Here is a 26,950-nt window from a genome sequence, read left to right as displayed (position 1 = left end):
CCACAAAAACATTTTTTCTTTACATTTGAGCGGAAACCTTTCCAAAATCAGACCTTTCACAAAAGGTAAGAAAAGGAGTTCTAAAACGGCCGTCTTACCCGGATTCTGACTCTCCATGTAGACGTCTTGGAGCTCGTCGCCATCTAGAGGGAAAAGGTGGCAAATGCGGATACGTTTTCGAAGGCGTTTTGAGGAAAAGAAGCGCAAAATCAAAGCATCCAATGCAAAGCGTCTCACTCGCGGAAAACTCGGCGAGAACGCGCAAACTTTGGTTTTCGCGCGCGCTGCTGCAAAATTGTATTGGAAAAACACAAAATAGCCGGGTGGACATGGTGTTTTCCCGGAAAGGACTTGAAGGTCTATTCCGGTCGGGTCCCGTCTCTTCGTTTGGCCCTCAATCGCAAAAAAAGGCTCTTGTACTATTTCTGGAGTATTTCCATAGTATTTTATCCCTGCATGATACTATAAATGGAGTTGGATTTTTGTAGTCCTGTTTTGTATAGTATTTCTGTATCATAGTAATATTGTAAAAAGATTTCTGTAGTAGTTTTTCTGTATTACGGTATTACTACAACTACATTTTTTGTAGTTTTTACTGTAGTAGTAGGTTTCATAGTATTTCTGGAAGATTATTTCTCTATCATACTATGAATGTAGTTGTCGTTCTGTGGTTATATTTTTGTAGTATTTCTGTATTATAGTAATATTGAAAAAGTATTTTGGTGTTGTTTATGTTGTAGTATTTCTGTATTGCTGTATAACTGTAGTACACTTTTTTGTAGTTTTTCCTGCAGTAGTATGTTTCACGGTATTTCTGGAGGATTATTTCTCTATTATACTATAAATGTAGTTGGATTTCTGCAGTCTTATTTTTGTAGTATTTCTGTATCATAGTAATATTGTAGGAGTATTTCTACAGTAGTATTTCTGTATTACAGAATTACTATAAGTACATTTTTTGTCGTTTTTCCTGTTGTTGTATTGTTCACAGTTCTTCTGGAGAATAATTTCTGCTATTCTATGAATGGAGTTGAATTTCCATTGTCCTATTTTTGTAGTATTTCGGTATTGAAGTCATATTGTACAAGTATTTTTGTAGTAGAGGAAAAAACATCAAGGAGACCAAAAGATCAGCTCAGTTCGAGTACAGCTTCAGTTTTTAGGCGTTCAGGTAAAAACGGCAGGTGCCGTTTTCTAAGGTTAAAGGCGCAGTGCGCGCGTGCGGCTTTTTATGGAGTCGGTCCTGCAGGACGGCGCACAAGAAAACCTCTTCTTTCGATAAAGGATTCCAAAGGCGGACATCAATCAGGAGATTTTTTGGGGGGGGTCTCAAGTGGACACAACGCCGAGTACCCCATTTATCTTATTTCCAACGAAGGTCTTTATGCTTATTCTACTCCGTGGGGGGCACAGTAGCCAAAAAGGAAATGACTGTTTCTTGAAAATAATAGGACTCCAGTCCAAATAATGACCTTAAGGAGGGGTGCGTCGTTTGAGGTGTTCTTCAAAAGTTTTCTCTATGAAGGATGTGTCCAAATGAGTTCAAAGAGCCCTTTTGCTTTATTGTGCCCAGCTACTTCCTTATTAGTTTTATCAGGGCGGAACAAACCCCCCCCAAAAGATGAAAAAAAGAAGAGTTTACGTTTAAGAAATGCAGACAGGTGATGTGGTACTTGGCTGCCATCTCCTGGCTTAAAGTCACGATTGCAGAGTTTTCAAATGCCGCGCTTCACTTTGAAAGCAAAAGTACACTCAAGTAATAACCGTAGCTACGTCTTATTTATGTTTCGTGATGTTTTTTTTGAAACAACCATTCCATGAAAGCTCATCCAATCAACAATAAGTGACAAGTCTGTGGAATTTGTGTGTCCAAATACTCAGGTTGTTTGAGTCAACCGTTTCCTTTGGTGTGTCTTGGGCAAGTGGAGTCTGGCGGCATCCGGCTCTCACCATGCCGACCTATATACGCACCCGTTTATTGTGAAAAAAATGTCGGAATTAGAAAAATTGTTTTTAGAAAAGGACAAAACAAAGCAAAGGTATTTTCATCACGCTAACTCCGTTAGCGGCGATAGCTAGCCCCGCACTCTCTCATCGGTACCTGCTGCAAACAAGCTAGCTGCTAATTGAATTGAAAGGGGGCAGCACGGTACCGTCCGTAATCATGGGAAATGTGAACTCTACCAAATAAGAACGACTAAGTGGCTGTGCTGGTGAAAAACATCAAAGCGTACAGGGAGTCCAGTTTGCTAGGGGAGACAGAGACACTTTAGCCTGCGGGAAGCGGAGAGGAGGCGGACTCGCTATCTACGTGAACACGAGATGGTGCGACCCTGGGCACAAAGATTTCCATCTGCCGCAGGGACGTCCAACTTTTGGCCTAGCGTGTGACCTCATCCACTCCGCTGTTGCTAAATTACAACACAGCACCCTGAAGCCATCCTGTTAATCTGTTCATAAATAACACAAGGATACTGCCGGAAGTGTGAATTTCCCCTACGGGGATGAATAAAGTATCTATATATCTATGTTTATTTTTAGCATGAGCTTTTTTTTGTAAGGTGCGTTCTGTTTCCAAGCCTTCGATGCTTCTCGGCAATCTTCACATCGTGCTGGATTTTTTTCCCCCACGGAATCGAACCGTGATCGTTTTCTCCGATTGTAAACGCTTCAGGGTGTACGGACACCTCCATTAAAAACCGATTCCGTCCAAGCTCGCCTTTCGTAAAGTCTTTTGTCAGGGGATTGCCGGCTATTGAAGCAACAGGGGGCTCCGTGAATGATTACAAAATACGTACGCCCTCCTGATAGCGCTCCTTCGGTTTGGGAATGGCAAAAAACGGCCGCTGGCGGTTTGGCCGGCACCGGAAAAGACGGACGCTTCTCAAAGTGACTTCCCAAAACCTAGTCCGGTTTTGGTGACGGTCCCCTTCAAAAAAATCAAAAAAAGTTTCCTCACAAGTCGGTGGTCCAATTCACTCGGCTATTTCTGTCTCCCCAGGCGTTTCGGCCCGTTTTGCCACACTTTGACCGCCCGTTTTCGCACCCTTTTTTTCGGCCAATTTCGACACCCTGTTTTGGCCCTTTTTTTCCAATTTAGTGCTGCGGGTAAAACGCTTCCAACACGCCAAGGAAGAATCTCTGCTTGTTTTTCCTTTCCACAATAGACCCACCGCTCCAGGAAATCCAACCCATTGCAATTTCCCTCTGGTTGACATCTTTGATGATTGACTCATTGCTTATGATGTTTTATCAATCATCGTGTGTGTTTTCCGCCAAATTCTAAATCAATGAACCGGGAAGTCATAAATATAGTGCAGCCGCTCCTTTAAATGATGAGACGGATCCTTATTTTAGAGCGTCAACATTTGGCGCCCTCTTGTGGAAATCTGAAGTAAATGCAATTGGAAAATTGGAAAAGGATTTCCTCCGGGACACAAAATAAAAACGTTACTCTACGTTATTTATGAGTGATGTTTGCCACCGACCTCTGTCATTGTCGTTGTCATCCTTGGCGGCCGTGTTTGTCGACGGCGATACTTCGTCTGCAAGGAAAAAAACTGGGATATTCCGATCGGCCGAGTTTTCGCTGCACGTTTTCTTGACCCCCCCCCCCAAAAAAATCGATAAAAACATCAGGTGACGATGACTAATGTCGCGCATCGTCCAGGTAAGATCAGTGGAGCAAAAACCGTCCTCATCATCTGTGGTCTGTGCATCCCTTTGAGACTCTTTGTGATCAAGGGCCAAACAAATAAACAGGACGAGACTTGACTGGACTCACCTCCTTTCCTGGGCTCCTCTGACTGGCACAGACGGGGGTCGTCGCGGTCTTCGTCCCGCTCTAAGAAAAGACGTCCAAAAATTCAAACGAGGGACAAAAGAGCGCCGAGTCTCCTGACCTAAGAGAACAGGTTGGACTTTCTTCTCTGAAGGCTCCACCCCCCTGTCCTCAAATCCATTGCTGTCTTCTCTCCTTACTTGCAGTGTCTAATAAACCTCTAACCTATCTGTTTTTTTATTTGCTTAGGACATCTTTTGATCTGTTTTTTGTTACATTTTGGTCATTTCCTGGGTATATTAGTATTTCATTTTTGGGTTCATTTTGTACATCTTTGGGGACATTTTTGGTCGTTCCTTGGCAGTTTCTGGTCACGTTTGAGTCTTTTTTTTCCCGTATTGTGGTTGTTTTTACCTCAAATCTGTCATTTTTGGGTCATATTTTTCTGGTCTTTTGGCAGGTTTTTTTGTTATATGTATCTCTTGGTGGACTACGGCAGAATTTTTGGCAGTGTTTTGTCCATTTCTGCCTGTTTTGTGTCGCATTTTTTAGGTTTTTGTGAGTATTTTTTCTTTTCTGTTTTCTGGGGCCAACTGTGCTGCTGTTTTTTGATGTCCACACCCTTTAGGGTCTTTAGGGCAGATCTGCTTTTGTAGCCTAGAAGATGCCTCATAAAGAAATGTCTCGGGGAAGGACTTTAAGAAGCGCTGGGTTTTTCCTATCTGAGGGCTTCTCTCCCCGTCCTCCTCGCAAGCTGAAAATCCGACGTTCCCTCCTTTGCCCGGCAGGCGATCGCACGTGTGAGGGCAACACGGCCGCCGTCGTCGAGCATCCGACGTGATGAAAGCTTTATTTTTTTTCCTTTTTTTTTCTAGCCGCCCGCGAGCTTCACAAAGCTCCCGGCGGAGTCGGTGACGGCTTTTTTCTCTCCCTTTTATTTTCTCTTCTTTTTTTCTCAGCGGGCTGCTACACAAAAGGCTCCGACGCATTCATCGGGAGCGTCGGAGTTAGCGTCACGCGCTATCACGTTATTAGCGCTCATCAGAGACGTCTTTGTTAGCGTCCCCTCGCTGGCCGTCTCTCTTACTTAGTGACTGACTCTCAATATTTCATGACAGCTGCCCATCTCGACTTCCCAGACTCGCCCTAATTCCATTAACCACACATTTTAGTCCGTCCAGTCCGGGGATGTCGATTCATTTGAGCTCGGGGCCACGTTGTAGGACAACAGCGACAAAAACACTCACAGGGGCCCATACAAGATTCCAAAGAGAGAGAGAATCTATGTCTATCTACCATTCTATCCATCTATCTATAGAGATGGATAGATAAAGAGTCTCTCTCTCTCTCTCTCTCTCTGTATCTCTCTCTCTCTCTCTCCATACACATATATAATCTCCAAATCAATAGACACGATCGATAGATATGATCGAAAGATAGATCTACAGATCGATAGATAGATCAAGAGAGAGATGTGTGTATTTACTCCAAATAATCTGAGGGACACGTGAAGTTCTGTTTTTGGTGTCCTGTCCTTAGCTGGGTGGGGTTTAGACGGACGCTGGATTTTGTATGTCCAACTAGCAAGTTTCCCTACTCTACATGAGTATTTAGTCAACATCGGCTCTTGTACACACACAGAAACGGGCTTTTTGCGTCTAAGTGAAGGCCAGGTTTTGTGGGTGCGTCCTAAGCTTTGGGGTTGTTACTCCAATCATCAGAGAGACAGATGTAGCTGTGTCCTCCGGGGTGCGTTTGGTTTCCAATAGTCTGAGAGACTTTTATAGCATTGGCCATCGAGGAGTGTCGAAATCTGGGAAGAGTTCTGTTGGTACTCTGATCGTTTTGTATTCAGATTCACTACTCTACATTTGTCTTTATTTAACATCAGATCTTGTACACACACGACATAAATTGGGTCGCATTCCACCACCTGGTGTATCTTCAAGCCCTGTCCACCAGGAGGCGTACTTCTTTCCATCAGAAATCGGCTTATTTATTTTCCAGGTCGAAGGAGCGGCGAGACACGGATGCCAAGAGCGCGTTCTAATGACCCCGTGTATCGACACTTGCGGCAAGAGAGAAACGCATTTAGACACCTTTTCTGACGTGCCGCAAAAAGCGCCACCCCGATTGGCCACGGCCGACGTTCCGCTTCTCCTGGGAAAGAGCGAGCGGAGCGACGCAGACTTCATTTTCACCCCCGGCGAAAGCCGAAAACCTCAAAGCCCGGCGGTAGGGGGGTAGGGCCCGGGTGGGCGAAGGTACGAAGCGTATCGAGAGCCGCCTCGACGACGGCCTACCCTCAAGCCATTCTTCTCCACAAACGATGGACAGAAGAGAAGAAGGATAATGGAGGGCAAACCGTCCTCGAGCGGAAGCCGAATCCATTTGGAGGCAGCTGCCTCGACGTCGATCCCGGCCTGAGGGACCTCGATTGGAAATCGCCGCTAATGGATTTTACATTTGGATCGGGCACAACTGGATAATTCTCAATGGCCGTGCTGATCTTTTATCCAAGTTGCCATATCAATGTCGAAATCCCCTAATACTTAAATCTAGGAGATAAATGCCATCCATTTCTTTATTTCATCATTGAATTTTCCGTTTTTTTTTTTTCATGAATTTTGTCATTTAGGTATTTTATTTGTTTGGTACCAAGTCTGTCAATCAAGTTGAGAGACACAAAGAAAACCTTTTTCGATTTTTCAAGGAATTGGGGGGGGGGCTCAAATCAGAGCATACAAAATGAAGTAAGCGATACGATCATTGAGTTACAAATTGAAGCCAATTTCCAACATCTATTTTTGAACCAAAGCAAAAATGGAAGGTCCAAAAGACGTCTGGTGCCGGCTGGGCACAGTTTGGGGTTGAAACTAAAAAGTGATAATACAGGTCGTTTCTAAAAATGGAATATCCTTAGAATATGAATAAGGAATTCTTCTAATAAATAGACATATTTCCCTGACAAGCAGAACATTTGTATACGTATCGCCAAAGATATACTTGAGCTTGCTAGTCAGGAGCTGAATTAGCGATTAGATGTCGTCTTTCAGTATGCGCTCTTCATCGTCAACATGAGTCAATTCTTCAACATAGCTCATATGCTTTTGAATTTCTGGTGCAGATCTCGAAGAATACATCTCATCCTTTTCTACACCAATAATTTTTCATTTCACTTGGCTGTCGTGTACTTTCTGCGATACAAACGCTTCCCCTACTTACGACCGTTCGACTTACACAAAGCGGTAGACACGAACATTTTTGGGGGAATGTTGAAAAATATCCGGCTGCGAGTTAGATTTTGTATCGTGTGCTCCATCTTCCGAGTACAGGACAGTACTGTAGTGCCGTGAGAGGTCAACCGTCATCCACACCGAAGAAGAAATCCGGCTTCTACTTCCTGGCTTGTGTGTAGGCACGCTGCACTGTAGCTCTAGCACGTTAAGAACTTTGACATTTTTGTTGTTTCATATCTCGCGCCTCCATTCAAAACGGTTGGCGTTAAGTGTAAAGAAGAAGCGAGCCGTCTCTTTTGAAATGAAAGTGGAAGAAAGCTCGATTCGGTTGAGAAATTGGTCAGAACGCTTTGTTTTCGTCTTGAAGCGCATCTTCCAAAAGTAAGTTCAACTTAACTTGATTTATCTTGATCGTCAAGTCCTAACCCCCCTTTATCACCGGGAGTCTCAAAGGGCTTCACAGGCCACAGAATGTCAACGCCGAACGTGTAGCTTTGTTTTTCCGTACTGTGCTTTATCATTCGGCCCGCTTTGTAACGTGATAGAGCGTATTATTTTATGAAACGTTTATTTTTCAGTTTCAAAACGATACAGGTGACTTATATCAGCCTTAAACATACTTCTATAAACCGGCCTAAACATACAAATTCAACTAACTGACGATCTCCTTCGTAAGTATGGGCGGTCTCTGCATTTATATCTCAAAGGAGATAGCATTTTTCTAAGCACCTTGTCTTTTTCCACATTGTAAATGAACGAGAGCCGGAAGGGACGCTCGAAAAGGAAAATACTTCACTTGTTACAGAATACAGTTTTGAATAGAGTTTTGCTAAAATGCATTAGTCTGAAAGATCCTGATGGATTTTACTGCCGTTAGCTAGAAAATGCCTACAACTGTGCTCGCATTCGATTGGCGGGAATTTTGTGTTGCTCACGTCGTCGCGTCTACGAGATTGTTTCAGATTCCTACTATACCAGAATTCTGGATTGAGACTTTTTATCTTGAAAAGTTTTGGGTAAGTATCTCGGACGATTGGCGCAAGGTAAGTGCCGCGCACAATTGTTTTACAGTCGGAAGCTGCTGCCGATCGTTGTTGAAGGCTATCCCCTCCCACGGCTGCTAGGACGCTCTTGGCATCCGACGCTTACAAGTGAGTATGGGTTGCTGTAAAGGTTGCTCCCGTGTCCGTAGGCAGGTTGCCCTTCTAGAGGGACGTGTCCGTGAGCTAGAGCAGTTTAAACGGAAAATGTTAGGTGCCTCGGACACAACTGTTAGCGTGGGTTGTAGCGAACCTGCTAGTCCGGTTAGCATTAGCCCTAAACGGCATGCTAATCGCGGTGAGCCAATTCAGACGCATAACAAGTTCAGCCCCCTAGCTAGTCCCACTCCACCCCGGTCTACTGGCTCCCGCACCCTAGTTATAGGTGACTCCATCACCCGTAACATAAAGCTTAGCACCCCAGCCACGGTTATGTGTATTTCTGGGGCCAGAGCACCCGACATTGAGGCTAATTTGAGGGAGCTGACGAGCAAACCTAGACACCAGGACAGGGCTAGCTACACCGATATAGTCATTCACGTCGGCTCCAATGATACTAGAATGAGACAATCTGAGATTACAAAGAAAAATATTGCTAGGACCTGTAATCTCGCCAGAAAGATGAGTCGGCATCGAGTAATTGTCTCTGGCCCCTTGCCTGCGAGAGGCAATGATGAGAGGTTTAGCAGACTAGTCTCGCTAAACCGATGGCTGGCAAGTTTTTGCAATCAGAAGGGATTTAGGTTTGTGGATAACTGGCCTGATTTCTGGGGCCGACCTGACCTGCTGAGGAGAGACGGCCTTCACCCTAACTGGGAAGGTGCTCTCACTCAAATGTTACAGTGTTACCGTATCCTAATGCCATCTCTGATCACTATTTTGTTAAATGTGAGGTGTTGTTTAATGTTTACTGTGATAAGGAAAATATAGGCTTTAGCAGTCGCAATATTCGCCCTAAAACGGTGTTAGCCTTAAAAGAATTATTACCTATGGTAACTGCAGCCTTCCCTTCGTACACTGGGTCTGTTGACTCACTTACAAACAACTTCAATACTGCTTTGGTAAATGTTCTTGATTCTGTGGCGCCCCTAAAGTATAAATTCCGACCCAAGAAGAATACACCTTGGTTTACTGAAGAAACTAGGTTACTCAAACAAAGTTGCAGAAAAATTGAACGAAAATGGCGCACTACTAAGCTGGAGGTTTTTCGACTGGCCTGGTGTGACAGTTTGCTGAAATATAAAGTAGCTCTTGCCTCAGCTAAAGCTTCGTATTTTTCTAAGATTATTGTTGAACATAAGAATAATCCAAAATTTTTATTTGACACAGTGGCGAAACTTACCAGACAACAACTTAACCCAAATGGTTGCACTCATTCTGCTAATGACATTATGGAATTTTTTAATAAAAAGATTCAACTAATCAGGAATGAAATTTTAAAAGAACGCTCTGTTTCCTCCTCCTATATCAAAGATGTGGAGGTGCTAGGTATGGACTGTGTCAGCGGTTGTTTAGAAACATTCTCCAGTTTCAATGAATTGTCCCTTGATAATCTAACACAGATGGTCAGTAGGGCCAAACAAACTACGTGCCTGCTTGATCCGTTTCCAGCTTCACTGGTGAAGGATCTGTTTGAGATCTTAGGACCATCAGTTTTAAATATTATTAATATATCGCTATCCTCGGGTATTGTTCCTGTAGCCTTCAAGTCTGCCGTCATTAAACCCACGCTTAAGCGACCTAACCTTGACCCAGAAAGCCTAGGTAATTATAGGCCAGTGTCAAATCTGCCATTTCTTGCGAAATTACTTGAAAAGGTCGTTGCACAGCAGCTAAATGACTTCATGTCAGAAAATAACCTTTTTGAAACTGTCCAGTCAGCATTTAGAGCAAATCATTCTACTGAGACAGCCCTTGCAAAAGTAACCAATGATCTCCTTTTAACAATAGATTCTGGTGCCTCATCAATGTTACTGCTGCTGGATCTCAGCGCTGCTTTTGATACGGTCGACCACAACATATTATTGATTCGTCTAGAACGCATTGGTATCTCAGGAACTGTACTCTCGTGGTTTAGGTCCTACCTGTCAGACAGGATGCAATGTGTTAACTATGGCAATATGACCTCTAAACAATCTAATGTCCCTTGTGGTGTTCCTCAAGGCTCTGTACTTGGCCCCCTTCTTTTTAGTATTTATATGATCCCGCTTGGTGACATTATCCGCAAGTATAATATTAGTTTCCATTGCTATGCAGATGACACTCAACTGTATGTGCCACTGGAAAAAACTGGACATTTAAGTTTTAGAAATCTGGAGGATTGCCTTACTGAGATTCAAAGATGCATGTCAAATAATTTTTTACGCCTTAACCCAGAAAAAACTGAAATGTTGATTATTGGTCCAGCTCACTGTCGTCATTTGTTTTCAAACATTACCCTGAACCTAGACAAATGTAATATCACCCATAGTGACTCGGTCAAAAATCTAGGTGTTATATTTGATCCTAACCTGTCGTTTCAGTTACATGTGAAAAATATTACTAGAATAGCTTTCTACCACCTCCGTAATATTGCGAAGATTCGTTCAATGCTGTCCCAATCAGATGCAGAGATTTTAATTCATGCGTTTATTACTTCTCGGCTTGATTACTGTAATGTATTGCTTTCTGGTCTCCCGATGTCTAGCATTAAAAGTTTGCAGCTGGTTCAGAATGCGGCAGCTAGACTTTTGACTAAGACTAAAAAGTTTGAGCATATTACACCTGTATTGGCCAACTTGCACTGGCTCCCAGTCCACTTAAGATGTGACTTTAAGGTTCTCTTATTAACATATAAATGTTTGCATGGGCTTGCACCCTCTTATCTCTCCGATTTGATTTCCCCCTATGTTCCCGCACGGAGTCTGCGCTCGGAAAATGCCGGTCTACTTGTGATTCCGAGAGCCAAGAAGTCTGCGGGCTCGAGAGCGTTCTCCATCCGGGCCCCGGTGTTGTGGAACGCCCTGCCTCTGGAGATAAGATCTGCAACCTCAACGGAAGTTTTTAAATTGAGGCTTAAGACACACTTCTATTCCAAAGCATATGATTGATGCCCACCTCGTATTCTGTTTTGTCCTGTCTTTTTCTGAGGCCTGCCTGGCTGATACGAAGGAGAAGGATGATTTGGGATGGGTCAGCGGACCGGGGTCTGACCTGCAGCATGTCAACCCCTGCATTTACCAGCTGGCGTCGTCGTTGATGTCATGCTCTTTCCGGACATTTTCAACATTTTACCTAGTGTTTACTATTCTGAATACAGTAATGCTAATTGTAATTCACCCTGTTCAATCCTGGAAGGGGGATTACCACATGTGAGGTCCTTTCTCAAGGTTTCTCTTTTCTCCCCACACTGAGGTTTTTGAGTTTTTCCTTGCCCGCATGCTGGTTTGCTGGTTTAAGATGAGGTAATTGTGTAATTTTGTAACTGTAATCCTGTGCAGTCCTTTGAGACATTTTTGTGATTAAGGGCTATATAAATAAATTTGACTTGACTTGACTTGAATTTGAGTTATTGAAAAGAGTGCGTATCGCAACGTTCATCAAATATCGGTTTGGTTTTTTGGAGCGGTCTTGACACGAACCTTGGAATACGTCGGCCATCTTTTTCTTGTAGATGTTGAAATCGGTTTCCAGGAAGACGCAGAAAACCACTCGCTCGATCTGAAAGGAAAAAAATTAGCAGAGTGTCAAACGAGCTAGCCCCAACTTTAGCAGATTTTTGCATTCGCCGGACCCGATCGTCAGATGGGCTCCCAAACACTCGGAGGAGCCGCTGGAGAGCGCAAAACCCAAACCCGGAGCGCTTTCGATATCCTGCGAGAGCGCCGATTCAGTTCGCTTGCGCTCGCCGCGCAATTTGCTAAATTAGAACAGCAACGACGCGCTTTTACCTCACGTGCGGGAGTCGTAAAGACGTCGTTCCATCACATATTGAGATCACCCCCAAAATGAAAACGACTCATACACCAAAGGTTTTTGCTTCGATTTTGTGACCGGCGTTCGAATAAAGAGAAACACAAGCGGTAACTGCGACAGGAAGCGGGGAAACGGGTCGAAACGTGGGGGGACGCGGGCCAAAAACGCCAGGCCGACGAGCCAAAAGCCGCGACAAAACCGTCCCAAAAATGCAGGGAAAAGATCCAAAAAGGGTGGGAAAATATGCCAACGAGTGCAAAAAAGCGTCGTGAAAAATGAGCCACCTAATGGGGAAGCGGGCAAAATGGCCTGCAAAAAAGGAACTGGAACATTTCAGGAAAGGTGCAGGGAAACATGCCAAAAAGTGCAAGAAAACATGCGAAAAACTGTCGAAAACGTGCCGAAAAATGGGGAAGTGGGCAAAATAGCGCGCAAAAAAACAAACCGAAACATTTCAGGGAAATGGGCCAAAAAAAGTGCAAGAAAACGGGCTATAAAGTATACGGAGACACGGCAAGAAAACGTGTGAAAAAACCTGCAGAGAAACGTGCCTAAAACAATAGGGAAGAGGTCAAAAAGCACAGGAGAAGGACCCAGAACGTACGGGGAAATGGGCTAAAATATGCAAAGAAATGAGACCAAAATGTGGATCTCCTCCTAAAAAGGCAGCGCAGTACTCTTTTCTTCAACTTTGTTCCCAGCATGCAAATAAAAGATGTCGCCGCGTGACGAAATCCTACTTTTCAACCGACGAAACGCGAGCGAACCCGTATCGTCACCGGCCTTAAAAAGAAATCTTCTCGAGTGTTGAAGAGAATCAAAACGGCCGCCGCCGGACAACGTCTGGACCTTTGGCGACATTTGTGCCACTTAAATCCCTTAAAGCAACGGTAGACGATACCGACAGCTGAGAGCGCATCGCTAAAGCTAAACGGGCATTCGGTCCTTCAAATAAACAGGATGGAGTCCAAAAACAGACGCCCGAAACGTGCTCACAGGCACGAAATGTAGCACCAAAGGAGTTGCCGTCGCGTCGACTTTGTCTAAAGTCTTTAGAAGCTTTTTTTGCTTTTTCCATTTGTTGAAAATCAGTTGGGGAAGAATCTGTGCAAATTTCCTGGAGAAAACCAAGTAAGTCCAAAACACGTTAGGAAAGCTTCAAAATTCCCGACTCCAAAGATTAAGAACTGAAACGAGACAAGCCGCTGTGGCTCAACGGAAGCTAACAACTAAAGTAGGCCTTTTGCCAGCTCATCATTGTTTCCTTCGATAGCGTTAAGGGTCATCTTTTTAGCACTATTCCATAAATGGCCACGAATTGAAAACAATGGGAAAGAGAAAGCCTTTTTTGTTCGAATAGGGTTTGTGTAGGAGGATAAACACGGCTGATTTCATTGTGTTAACAGGAACTCTGGCTGGGAACAGGACCTGCCTCCGTTGATATCATCATTTTAAAAGCACCTATAGCTTTTTCCCTCTCTTATACAGCCGCTCTTTCTGTCCAGCGCGCCCCCGAGGGGACGGGTCACGCGGACAGGGACTAAGATGGCCGACCGAGGTCTCCGGGTCCTGCCACGAGGCTCGGTCCCTGTCGTTCAGATGAGAAGCGTTGCGAGATCAACCTCCAAAAGGGAGAAAACCCTTGTTTTCTCCAGCTTCCCCCCTTCCCACAACAAACCGTTTTGATATTGTGGGCAAATATTCGGTGATGAAACAAATCTTGATCCTTAGAATAAGTGAATCGCCTTTCGAATCGGGCTTATGGATCAGTAGTGCCAATTGCGACAGAATTCCGGGAACTCATTCGTGTGGAAACGCCGAGCGCCGCCTGCTGGCCCAAGCGGTAACCACGGAATGAGACTCCGAACAGAGTCCATTGAAAGCAATTTTCTGTTGGAACCCGAAGGTCCAAAGAGAAGGTGGTTTTCTTGGACTTGAATCGTTTGCGTTCGTTGCCGAGGTGGAAAGATCGCCTGACGGATATCCTCCGAAGAGAAACATTTTCCGTATACAAAAACGGAGAAATAGGTTCCTTTCTAAGCGGGCCGAAAATAGAAAAATGCCGCTGCCTTTTACTTTTGCGCTCCTTCAGCGTTTGCTCCTAAATCAAACATTTCTTGTCATTGACTTGAACTTTTCAAAAGGTTTTATTGGTAAAAACGCACGCCGAGTCTCATTGAGCACTGTTTTAAGCCCGGCGCTTTCCGTCCAGGTCAGGGGTCTCGAGCTTGAAGACCCCCGGGATAACAGTTTGAGGCCGGGCCCCCGCCTCCAAAACGGGCTGTTCCACAAAAACACGCTCCTAAAAACATGACGCCGTCCTGAGACAGAAAAAGAATTCTATGCAAACTGTGATTTAAAAAAAAAGAAAAGCATAACATGTGACTGTGTGTATTTATTTAGAGGCTCCTGAAAAAACTGCACTTGTTAAAAACAACAACACTATTCATTCGATGACATCAACTACTTTGTAAATGTGCATTTTTTATTGACGACTTTGCATTCATCAAACACAAGAAGAGGCTCATCCATAAGCAGCTGATTTTATAGTCGGCCATCTTGTTGCCCCGTACGATTCCCTACTTTCTGGACTCCCCAAAGCGTACGGCCCGGCAGATCGGACGGAGGCGGAGGAAGGCGTTCGCTCGCCGTCATCGAGCGGGCTTTAAACGTTCACGGTTGAGGATCGCCGGCCGAAAGGAAAGAAGGTTCGGTTGACTCGGCTCGGGCTGCTCGGGGGGAGATTTTCTTTCGTGTCAAAATTTCAGAAAAATCGGGCGCCCTCCTGCTTAAAAAGACACCTTTTAACGTGCCGGGTTAAGATTCTAAACGCCCGTCAAGCAGACTCAGTTATTCCGCGATCCGCCATCTATTAAAACACATCCGGGCACGGGAACAGATTCGCAAGAAAGAGGAGTAAATAGGAAATATGGGCATGTACGTTCGGGCAACAGTGATTCTTAAAAATGACGGGTGTCAGAGATGCGGCCCGCGTGCCGACGGGGGCCCACCGACGGATAAAATCCGGCGCGTGACAAAAGGTTAAGAGAGGCGAAAGAGAAAAACAAGCTGCGGGTTAAAAATGCATGACAAGGACAGCTGCCCCTCACAGAGACACTCTTTCCTTATTTCTCTCTCTCTTGTTATTTTTCCTTGTCTCTTTCTCTCACGACGATGCTATCGGGGGTATCGGAGCTCCCGAGCGGGCGTCGATACCTCGAAAGCTTTCATCGTTCGGCTCGATGGCGAGACCGAAAACAAATGGTCGGAAAAGACGAGGGCGGCGCCTTTTCGGTCGGCTGTTCTTTGAGCCTGGCCGGTAGAGCGCCTCGTCGTTCACGCGTCTCTCCCTCCTGGTAGCCGATGGAAATGTCTGCGGGTGGGGTCGTCTTCCTACTAGGTGTTTATTTTTAGAAGATCTTCTTAGATGAGAGAAACAGGATTTCCCGGCGGCCGCGTGGGGTACGATCTGACCTCCGCAAACTGAAAATCAAAGTTACTTTTCGATTCTCGGAACGGTGAAAACGGGAAATTCGATGCGGCGTTCTACGTCCGGAAAAAGCATATTTAGGAAAAGGAAATCCAACGGATAGAAGAAGCCGTCAGAAGCGGCGTCCCGGATGACTTTGAGACCGAGACTTCTCTGATTTTCCCCTTCGTTAGACGGCTACCGCGTAAAAATCGACTATCGGAAAAAAATGGCGCTCGGGGTCAACGAGATGAAAAAGGAGGCGGCGGAAGCTCTCTGCTTCGACTGACCTTGGACGGCGGCATTTCAAAGATGGCCTCCCCCTCCAAAAGGTCAGCGCTTTCAAGTCCAAACATCAAAGAGGACATCCGAGAGGCTCGGTCGGCCCGTGGACGGCGGACCCGTCGACCAAACGATGCCAACAAAACGAGCTTCCGATAAGACGGGTGGAAAACGTGGTCGAAACGTCGGCAACGTGCTAAGCTAACCCCGACCTATCGCTATGCTAACGCTTAGCTACGGTACCGCTGAAGTTTTTGGTGAAAGACATTTTGTTTTGTTAGCTTGTGTCCGTTGTGTACGTTCGATGTACGTAACGATACGCGGCTAAAGCATAGCTACGCTAACGCCAGGTTAACGTGGATCATATTGACGTAGACTCCGTGTTTAGAGAACGTTCCGTGCTGTGTAAGTTGATGTCGGTGTAATGGGTTTATTCTATGCGACGGTACGCAAATAACGCTAAGCTAACCCTAAGGTAATTCTTACCTGCTGCTGCAGTGCTAACGCTAAGCTAATGTTAAATTACTGCTAAAGTTTTTCAGGAAGATATTTCTACTGGTAAATACGGAGAATGCTTGTGAGGCGTTGGATAAATAGGGGGCGAATGCTGAGCAAACCCAGGTGGCAAAGGGTTCCAAAAACATCACAAAGTAGCTACGCGCAGGACAGCGTATCAAACGTCCCCACAGAAAAAGATGGATGGATAGATAGATGGATGGATAGATATATAGATACTTTATTCATCCTTGTAGGGAAATTCACAATTCTAGCAGTATCCTTGTGTTGTTTATGAACAGATGAACAGGATGGCCTCGGGGCGCTGTGTTGTAATTTAGCAACAGCGGAGTGGATGACGTCACACGCTAGGCCAAAAGTTTGACGTCCCTGCGGCAGATGGAAATCTTTGTGCCCAGGGTTGCACTGCCTCCTGTTCACGTAGATAGTCCGCCTCCTCTCCGCTTCCCGCAGGCTAAAGTGTCTCTGTCTGCCCTAACAGCGCTGAAGCCGAGTAGTTCCACGTTAGCGTCCGGGATGCTAGACGTTTCTGTAAAACCCAGCAAACTGCACTCCCTGGACGCTTTGAAGTTTTTCACCAGCACAGCCAGTTCCCCGGTCTTATTTGGTCTAGTTTGGTTTCGTCGCAAGATCCAGTCATAGAAGCGCAGAAATCCCGTTACCTGAAACTTCTGGACCCTCCCACAACATTCGAGAAAAGGATTGCTTCGGCTTCAGACTTGATTTGAGATTTTGAGCGAATTCTGGCCTCCTTACGTCTCTAAACCTCCATGGCCCGGAACCCTCCAAAAAGAAGAAGAGCGTCCGTCGATGGCGCTCATTGCAAAAGTGGAGAAGCTGGCGGCGAACACAAACCAGATCCGAGCCAAGTACATCAGCAGAACTCGTTTCTTATTCTGAAAGAAAGGATTTGGTGATTTCCCTCCAGAGTTTCCAGGATCCGTCGTCTCGGGCTCCGCGTCATGGGAAATGTCTAGGGAAATGGAGCGCCGTCTCCGTCTTCCCGCTACTCGAAAAATCGGGAATCCAATCGCCGCTGTGTCAGCCGGCTAGCAAAACAGATCGGGTGGCTTTAGCGTCAACGTGATTTCCAGGGAGATTCGCCGGATGACGACGGCCGCGTCAACGTCCGCGGCGGTCATAAATCTCCACCTCTCCGAGGGAAGGTTCCTCTTCTGCTGGAGATGAAGCCAAAGGGGATTTTGCTGAAACTGGAATTCTTTTAGACGGACTTTTTCCAGTAAAAGGTCAGAGAAGACGCTTCTTTGGAAAGTGCTGCGCTGCGCAAAATAGATCCAAACTTGGATCACGCGGACGGAAGAACTTCGGTTCGACGCTTTTTTAAGCGCTTCTCAAAAAGTCAAGATTTAAGAGCCATCCCACCCTGATGACAAACCGAGAACCGAATCGTTCAAATAAATTCCACGTCTTTCTATACGACTCGTTGAAGAGATTCTACGCAATACATCTCACGAGCTGTCGTCGTTAAAAAAAGGCTTTTAAGGAACTGTTTCTGAACACATACTTTTTTCGATAAAAGATTGACCTTTTTACCTCTTACAAGCTGTTCAACAATATGCATCTACTCTCTGGGGATTCTACTCAATACATTTCGTAAGCAGAGACTGACGCAAAAAATGTTTTGAAGAACTGTTTCTGAACACATGCAATTTAAAATAAAAAAAAATGTAAACTTAGTCACGTCTCTAAAACGCTTGCCCTTTATTGGTCCACATCCTTTCAAATGCCGGTCTCCCGTTGGTTCGAGTCACGGCTTCATGAAAAAGCTGAGGTACGGTGAGCTGAATTATTTCCCACAATGCCTTTCTCTCCCTGGATTCGATTCAATTTTTGAGACTGTATTTTTGGCTACGGTCTCGAAACTTGCGGCGATGCTAAAGGGAGAAGCAACTATAAGATAACGATCGATTCCAAAATCTTTTCTGAAAAATCAAATACAAATGAATGCAAAAAACCCAGACTAATAATAACTCTGAAAAATTCTGGTTTTAGGTGTCATCCAAACAATATATATTGCTAAAAAACAAACATTCAAACAAATATACATGTTTTGGTAAATTGCAAAAATAAACCTCAGCGTGGCAGTTAATCACACAAACAGACACACACACACAAATTTTTGGTCTTAGAGGTGACTAGAGGTGGAAAGAGGGATGCTACATCATTAGCCTGACAACAAGGGTGTCATTAATAACGCTAATAGCACATCACCTTCCGTGTCAACTGAGAAAACAAGACAAGGAGAAGTACAAGAACAAAACAGAATACAGGAGCGTTACCTTGCCGCTCACTAAAAGATTAGCTTAGCATCTCCTTGCTAACTTTTAGCGTAGTAATCCCTCTCTGTAAAAAACAGCTTTTACCCCCAAAAATCCAAGAAAAGATTGTACGAACCTGAAACGACTATAGAGGCAAATACCAAAGCATAACTTTAAAGGGACAGTGTCTGTATTGCGTCTTGGGACCGAAAACGAGTGCCACAAAAGAACAAAGCCAAAGACGAACCAAGACTAAAAACAAAGACATCTTCTTGATTTGCCCAGCCTCTTGCAATAAAAAAGGAAGGAAAAAGCAAAGAATAAAAGAGGGTAAAAACAAAGACGAAAGGAGCAGATAGAAATTGAAGGAAAAAACAAGAAGAACTGAGAGGAAAAAAAAATAACAAAACAAATACAAAGTTAAAGATAAAGAAAATAAATAGTCTGGAAAACTAATAGAGAATATGATAAAAAGGAGAAAAAGAGAAGACATACAAGAGCAAAAGGAAGTAAAGAAAAAATAAATAAATAAATACAAATAAAAGAAAACAAGATCAGAAGAGAAGAAAGGAAAGAAGAGAAGAAAACAGAGAGAAAAAGAACAGATAAAACAAGCAGAAAAAGAAAGAGCGCAGAAAAAAGGAGCAAAATCGAAAATTCAAAAAAAAAGAGAAAAGGAAAGAATGAAGAAAAGAAACAAAACAAAATTGAAGAAAAAAGAAACAGAAAACCAAAGAAAAAAGAGAAAAGTTCAAGAATGGAATGAAGAAAATAATGTCAAGTATTTTAGAAAGAAAAAAAACAGAACAAAAAAAGGAAAAAAAAAGAAGATACTAGACAGATTTTTGTCATGCTTTGAGTTGTTCATTCGGATTGGCTGAAGAATCTGTACTATGAGAGCTGCCATTGGTCCAAAAGAAATCAAGTGTGAGGTCAATTTTGGACCGCCTCCCTTTTCCGGGTGGACAAACGTAGGAAGGAGGGTTTTCTACAGTCTTCTTCTCTTCTCCTTGCCAGCTCAAAATTCATCCGTGTCTTCTCTCCGTATTTTGAGCGTCTACTAAAGCGGAATTTGAAACCCGGAACCGATGTCCGGTAAGCAGGAGGACGTCGAAAAGTGGGTCGAGTCGTTCGGGAGCGGAAGAAAAAGCTCCCGTTTGGCCTTCTACTCCGTTATCCCCCCCGCGTCTCGAGGGCCCGACCTCCGCCTTTTCAAATGTTACTTTTAAAGGTTAGCCGGCGCTTCACCCTCCGCTTTTGCCGGCGACCTGCAAACCTTTTTGAGTTTCAAGGAAAATCCGAAAGGGTGGGCCCCAATAAATAAAAAAAAAGGGGGAGAAGAATAAAAATATTAAAAAAGGAAAACAAAGGGGAGAAGAGCAAAGAAAAGAAAAAAGAGGATAAACAAGAAAAAAGGCAGAAGTTGAAAGGAAAAAACAAGAAACAAAATAGGAAAAAGAAAAAGAATGAGGAAAAGAAGAATTCAAGGCAAACAGAAATAAAAGAGGAAAAAATAAGAAAGGAAAGGGGTAAAGAAAGGACAGAGAAGAGAAGATAAAGGGATAAAAAAGAAAGGAAAAAATAGAGAGAAAGAAAAGAGGAAAACCAAGAACAAATGCTGAAAAATGCAGAAGTTGAAAGGAAAAAACAAGAAATGTTACCGGCCGTATAGAAATCGAAACTGAAAGAAAACGTGCGCAAACGCCACGCGTGATTCATTTTGAAGCGCGATGATGACGCGCACGTGTAGATTTCTGGAAAGAGAAGTCAAACCTTTACAATTCTTTCACAATGTCTGAAAAACTGGCCAACGTAAAATAGACGATTGCAAAGTCAACCGGTCGTCTCCAAATGGCCATTTTCGGAAAGGCTTTGACATACCGCGTAGAAAGATTTTTCAGACGGTGATCCGATTGGACCGGGGACCGGGGAAGGCTTCGAGCTAAGACGGCCATTTCCGCGTGTTCCCACGCGAAGGACTCCATATTTGTGAGGATTTCAGACGTCGAAAGCGTTCCCTTACGAAAGAGACGGAAAGCGTCAGGATTCTGGAAAAAGATTTGACGCGACAGTCATTTCTGGCTGAGGAGGCGTTCCCTCAAAAATGAAAAACGCGCGACGGTCGTGTCGTTTCCCCCGTAAATGATCGGAGGCCGGACGAGACGGCCGACACGCCCGAATCTTTTTGGCCCCTCCTCCGATCGGAAAGGCTAATTCTTGGACGAGGCGCGGCGTCCCGCCTTAATTGACAGCTGACATCTCCGACACGCGAGCAGATTCTGACGCTAATTAACCGGAGAGTGCTTTTCATTAGCCTCAAGGTGAAAGCGCTAAAGATCGTAGCATTCCTTTCCTCCGTCAATTTGCAAAGAAGACGCCAGTTTCTCTTCTGTTCCCGCAAATCTCTAAATCCGGTGCAACGATGCCGTCCTGTTGACATCCCAAAAGGGGTGAGTTTTTTTTTTTTTTTTGAAGTGGTTTTGGGAAACAAAGAAATAGCAAATTGAACGGAATGGCAAATGTTACGATCAAAGACACATTTCTCCAAACCTTTTCCAGCCACAAACAATGAACCCTAGAAAACCATCACACAGGACCCTTTCTTTTCTCATCTCATCTCATCAGCTGTACTGCTTATCCTTATTAGGGTCGCGGGGGTGCTGGAGCCCATTCCCAGCCATCTCCGGGCAGTGGGCAGGGGAGACCCTGAACTGGTTGCCAACCAATCGCAGGGCACACAGGGACAGACAACTCATTCGCTCGTTCACACCTAGGGACAACTTGGACCGGCCAATTCACCTGAAATGCGTGTTTTTGGACATGTTTTCTTTTCCTGAATTGGCTTTCTCCCGGGAATATCGGAGGACACGACATCCAGTTCACCGATTGAAAATAGCCAGAAAAAAGACATTATATTTCTGTAGTTGTACCGTTGTCGTAGATGTTTTTCTCAAGAGTCGTACTCCGTTTCCTTTTCTCTATATTAAAGGAAAACAGGCTGCGGGTCCGCCCGTCGTTTGCCCTTCTGTTACAAAAGAGTACAAAGCGTTTCAAGGTCTCCGAGTATTACTACTGTAAAAATATCCCCCCCCGCCCCCCTTTATCAGGCCCCGCCAGGCGAGAGCGTTACGCCGGCTACGCTAAAATCAATTAGCGCGCGATTAAGATTAGCTTGTAGCGCCGAAGCCGAGACAAGCTCTCTCTCGCTCTCTCCGGACTCTACGGTCACCGTGCGTTCGACAAGGGGGATTTCAAACAGCAGGTGGCGCCGCCGTCAAAAAAAAATGGCTTTCGCAGATCTGGAGTGGCATTCCTTCTTCAAACTAAAAACACAAAAATATTCAAATTCTTATTTTTCTCCAGATTTCAGTCATGAAGTATCGATACGATTTACAACGATTTGTATTTTTGGGAAAAAATCCTTTGCTTATTTGTATCTTTTTCGATTTCAATTTGTTTTTCTGATGTCGTTTTGAGATTTCGAGCGGCAGGATTTACAAAAATGCTACAGAAATACAACACATTTATGATAGAAAGCCGAAAAATGACAGGAACACAACTATGGTAATACTACAAAAATGCATCATTTTTCATGTTTTCCTCAGTTTTATTTATTTCTTGTCTTTTTTTTCCTTTGGTCTTTTATTTTTTCCATTTTTTTTCACCCTTTCTTCATTTTCTATTTTGATTTTCCTTTTTCTTTTCACTTTTTCCCCTGATGTTTTTTTCATATTATCTTCTTTGTATTTCCTTTTCCCCTATTTTTCTTTTTCCTGACTTTGTACTTTGTACTTTTTTTTCTTGTTCTTTTTTTTTTCTTCTTGCTTGTTTTTTTATTTCTTTCTTTTTTTCCATTTTCATATTTCCCTATAAAATGTTTTTCCTTTTTTGTTCTTTCTGATGACGTTCTAATTTTCCTTCTTTTTGTCCTTTTTATTTTCTTGCTCTTTTCCAACTATTTTATTGTTTTTTCTTTTTTTCCTTTTCCTTTTAATGTTTTATTTTCTTCTCATTTTTTTCTTTTATATTCTCTTCATCCATTTTATCCCTTCCTTGTCCTTTTTTGTATTTCCATTTTCTCTTCTTTCCCGCGCAAAAGGTCGAAACGGGCTTGCAAACGGCGAGAAAGTTCTTCCCCCGCGGGAAAACTTTGTCGCTAGCCTAGCGCTTTATGCTATCTGTAGTGCAAAGGCGGGAGATAAGGAAGAGACGAGTGTATTTTGGAACATTTATCGCTGGAATATTTGAGCGCAATCTGCTTTTGTGGCCCTTTCAAGTTGGGACGGGAACGGGAAAAGCGACGAGGGCGTCCCCTAATGGCCGTGATTAGCGAGCGCAACCAAAACAAGCTCCTCCTTTCTCCGCGAATGGCTTTTCTTCATCGACGCCTCACCAAAGACTTTTGGCGGGCTCCAAACCATTCCATCTCCGCAAATTCTTCATCCGGACTTATGGTGTTGAGCTGATAGACAGCACGTGGACTGTTCCAAATATCGAGTAGAAAAAAATGGATACGCACATATACCGGTTGAAAAGGAAGGAGAAGAATAAAGACAAACAAAGAAGAGACATCACAAACAAAAGAAAAGAAAAGAAAAGAGACTGAAAAGGAAAAGCAAAAAAAGGAAGAAGAAAACAAGAGAATAAAAAAGAAAAGGGGATAATAAAGAAAAATAAGAAAACATAGAAAATGAGAAAAAAGGTAAAAATAAATACGGAGGAAACGCAGGAGAAAGGAGTTAAAAAGAGAAGAAAAAAGCAAGAAAAACAACAAAGAAAACAGGGAAAAGACAAACAGAAAAAACAAAGAACAGAGAAAACAAAGTAAAACGGGCGAAAATGGAAAAAAGCAAAAGAAGGAAAAGGGAAATAAAAGAGAAAAAAAACAAAAGTATAAATTTAAAAAAAGAAAAGAAAAGAAAGGGGGAAGGAACTTTCAGAAAAAAGGAAAGGAAAACGAATCAAAAATATTAGGGTCAAAAAAGAAGAAAACCCTATATATATTAAATAAAACACACACTATATGGCCCTTCTTATCATCCCCCAAAAATCCAGTTAGCCCCAAAAAGGAGAATTGGGCAGCATCAATCAGATGAGCGCAACCTCGTTAATCCAGGTTCAGCACGTTCCCTCCCTCAGCCGTGGCTGCAAATCCAATTCGGCAACTTCCTTCTTTTTCTCTTCTTTCTGTCTTTCATGTCTCGTGACTTTTGGAACGGGATGAAAGCGTCCGGGCCACCCGGCCGCACGACGGCGAGCCGCGCTCGCCGAGGAGAAGATAAACCCCGGGCTCATCGATCTCACCGCCTACTACGATTCCTCAGTCTGTAAAACCGGACGTGAGGCGCTGCGTTCGGCATCCTCCCTCTTCTAGAAAACTCGCAACAAAAAAGATCGGCAAAACGCAAAAAAGACGAAGAGAAAGGTTTGTGTAGGTGACTACGCTGTTGCAAATCCAAATGACATAAACTGCCCCGAAAAGCACGCCGTGGCTCACGGAGCGACATTAGAGAAAGAGAGCAGACTCTCCAGATGTATAATACAGTTTTGAGGCCCCAGACAATTCGGCCTTTGCCCCCTCGGACAAGGGGGACAAAGAAGGCCGTAGCCCAGTGCCCCTCGGACGGTCCCTGGTTCTTTCCCTTCCTCTTGATCGGCTAAGAGCGGCGGCCGACGGAGTATATACGAGAGGGAAATCCGTGTTTTACTCCGAGGGGCACCTAACCCTCACCTGATCCTTTGTCTGACCAAAATGTAACCCCAAAAAGATCTTCTGAACGGCAGCATTCCCCGTCTCCCTAAATTTGGGGGACCCCCAAAACCCGGATGGACTTGAGCTCTGTTGCAAAGGAGAGAAAGAAAGGAAGGAAAAACAACAAAAGAAACAACACGACTCTCGCCAAGTGTGTCGAGTCCTTTGCCAGACAATTGCGCCCGTTTCAATACTGTCTGACGTGCGAGCCAGGGAAGCCATATTGTCTTCACGCAAACACAATATTAGCTCGTGGCGGAGGATCAAGCCGCCGCTTCATCCTTGTTGGCCTGACTCCCCGTTCTCAACCCTTAACATTCTTTATTTGATTTCGATTTCAAATTGCCTTTGGGGTCCCGGGTTCAAGTCCCGCGATCTGGTGAGAAAGCCGGCCGGCAATGTAAGAAAGCGGAGCGTCCGTCTTACCGTGTGGGGATTTTCCTCCATCCAGTTCTTGACCGTCTTCAGCGCGATGTCGCTCGCCGGCTCGTTGGGAAATCCTGCAAGCGCAAAAAAAAAAAGTTTAAGTTGAAAATTGAAACCCACGCCGTCCTGGAAAAACCAAAGTCCCCTTTGGGATGTCAATCTGCATTTAAACACAAGAGGTACAAATGAATCGCTTCAATACTCCACTTTGAACAAAGAACAAGGATTCAAACTCGATTCCATCAGCTAGCAAAACAGGTAGCATACTCTTTCTGTATTGCGCTAGAGCGCCCCTTGCGGAAACTCATTTTGCAGACGGCCTGATCTTTGTATTCGGTTGAAAAGGAGGCGCCTTGTCGTCCGGAAAAAAAGCAAGGTTTGCTATTACTATCTGCTAGCATCGTTCTCGCCGCTTATGATATGAATTATAGCGCTCCCGGTGGCAGGTGAAAAAATCCACCAACAGCCTAATCTTTCTATCAAATTCAAAAGGTAGCGGTTCATCGTCTGGAATGTACGGCATATGAAATGTCAAGCCTTGAACAGGAGAGCGGAGATAGCAAGGGGACAAGGGGGTCAGGGTGGGGATAAAGGAGTGGGAAGGACTTTCCCCCCTGTATAGACAGAGGCCGAGACCTCAATTTCAACCCGAATCAAGCGTTACACGGTTTGGTTATTACGCGGGCGTTTCCTTTTTCTGTGGCCGGGCGAAGGCGATCGCATAACCGGTCGGCGAGCGTCGCCGCAACTTTGGGGAAAAAGCGACGCCGTCCCTCCGCGACCTCGGGTCAAAGTCCACGAGGTTTTATGGAGCGGCCGACAAAAGCCAGACGTGACGATTATTCGGCTTTGTTGTTTTGCCGTCCGGATTTTCCCTCCGGCGGGACTCGTTTTCGAAGCAGAAGCCAGACAAAATAACGGCCGATCGGCTCAAAGGATGCTGCCGTGAGGTAGATGTCCAATTTTGGGAAGCCTCCCCTTTTCAGATTTTCCACCCCCCAAAATAGAACCCCGACTCTGCTCCCGAAGATAAGAACGTTCCATGCGCAAAAGGATGACGAGGGCAAAAGCCAACCGTGTCCCCGACCTCCCCCCTCCGTCAATCGGCTAGAGAGGGCCTACGTCTCATTTGATTGTGAAGCGGTAGCTTTTATTGCCTTCTCTTCCCGGCAAGGAAAGTGAGTAAGGAGGAAAAGTGGAAAGAGAGGATGACAACCATCAGCGTCAAAGGAGGAAAGCCTTGCTAAATGCTCAAATCTTTTGGTGACCGGATACTCACCGTGTTCCAGTCGTACTTTCATGCTCCTGATACGATTTGGTGCTTCGGTCTTTCGGTGCTAAACTCAGTCCCTCACGCTGTCATTTAGCGTACAAACGGTACCACAGATGCTAAAAAGCGGACGGTCATCAACAGGGTTTGGAAAATCACGGGCTGCTCTCTTCCCCGTCATACAAGACTGCGAAAAAGGATATCGGCTACGGAAGGGTCTACGTATGGGAAAGGAGTCATGGTCCTCTTGCAGGGTTTTCTGATGCGCTTACGACGAAGGGCGATCGACGAGCGTGACCTGGGAAGGATTTTTGCCCGTTTATTCTTACATTCTTTTGGATTGCATTTCTTCTCTCGGGGAGCCCATTTGGTCTTCAACCGTGTTTAGCACGTGTTTATTGACGACAAGGAAGACGATTTTCTTTGAATTGTAATTCAGACGGCGATCTCCCCTTCCTAAACGAAATGGAATACGGCTTTGATACCGACCCCCCCACGATGAAGCGGATTTGACCAGATTTCATCCAAAATCGTTTTTTATTGACAAGAGGTCGATTACAGTTTTCTGCTCATTGAGTTGAACAAAGTGTTTAAAACAAGCGTTTGTCACGGGTCATCTAAATGAGAGCGGCATAAGACGACACATATGACCTAGAATCAAAAAATACTCGATAATCTATCATTCCTTCCGATACTGTCGTGGTTCGGTGCCCGCAGTCCCTCTGTTCTCCGGCAGAGGGCAGCATGACACCGGTTTCTGTTCTAAAAGGAACTCCTGAATCTCCCTTCAAGATTTCCAGCTTCTCCTCCCAGACCTCGTTCTCCAGTTCCCTCTGTGTCCCAGCGTCTTCCAATATGGCCATCTTTTTAAAAAGTGCTCCCGAGTCTGCCATCTGAGGATTTTCGCCACCGCAAGACTCCTTCTCGAGTTTTCCTCCTCAG

The 26,950-nt window shown here is 44.5% G+C and overlaps 1 protein-coding gene across 5 annotated transcripts in view; it reads right to left on the bottom strand.

Moving 5' to 3' along the window:
- Positions 1–26,950, bottom strand: part of macrod2 (mono-ADP ribosylhydrolase 2) — a 313,061-nt gene that overhangs the window by 11,122 nt on the left and 274,989 nt on the right. For 2 of the 5 annotated variants that reach the window (XM_088352058.1, XM_088352061.1), the window contains exons 8-12: positions 24,739–24,812; positions 11,681–11,759; positions 3,785–3,844; positions 3,489–3,545; positions 99–143 (exon numbers count right to left, since the gene is read on the bottom strand). In XM_088352058.1, coding sequence (XP_088208184.1) covers positions 99–143; positions 3,489–3,545; positions 3,785–3,844; positions 11,681–11,759; positions 24,739–24,812 — 315 coding nt within the window. The remainder of the gene's footprint in view (positions 1–98; positions 144–3,488; positions 3,546–3,784; positions 3,845–11,680; positions 11,760–24,738; positions 24,813–26,950) is intronic. The other 3 variants (XM_088352059.1, XM_088352062.1, XM_088352060.1) reach the window with 2 other exon arrangements.

The sequence above is a fragment of the Urocampus carinirostris genome, chromosome 13 (genome assembly GCF_059441175.1).
Source record: "Urocampus carinirostris isolate Australia breed hairy pipefish chromosome 13, RoL_Ucar_1.0, whole genome shotgun sequence".
NCBI lineage: Eukaryota > Metazoa > Chordata > Actinopteri > Syngnathiformes > Syngnathidae > Urocampus > Urocampus carinirostris.
This window is presented reverse-complemented; position numbering and strand designations above follow the sequence as displayed.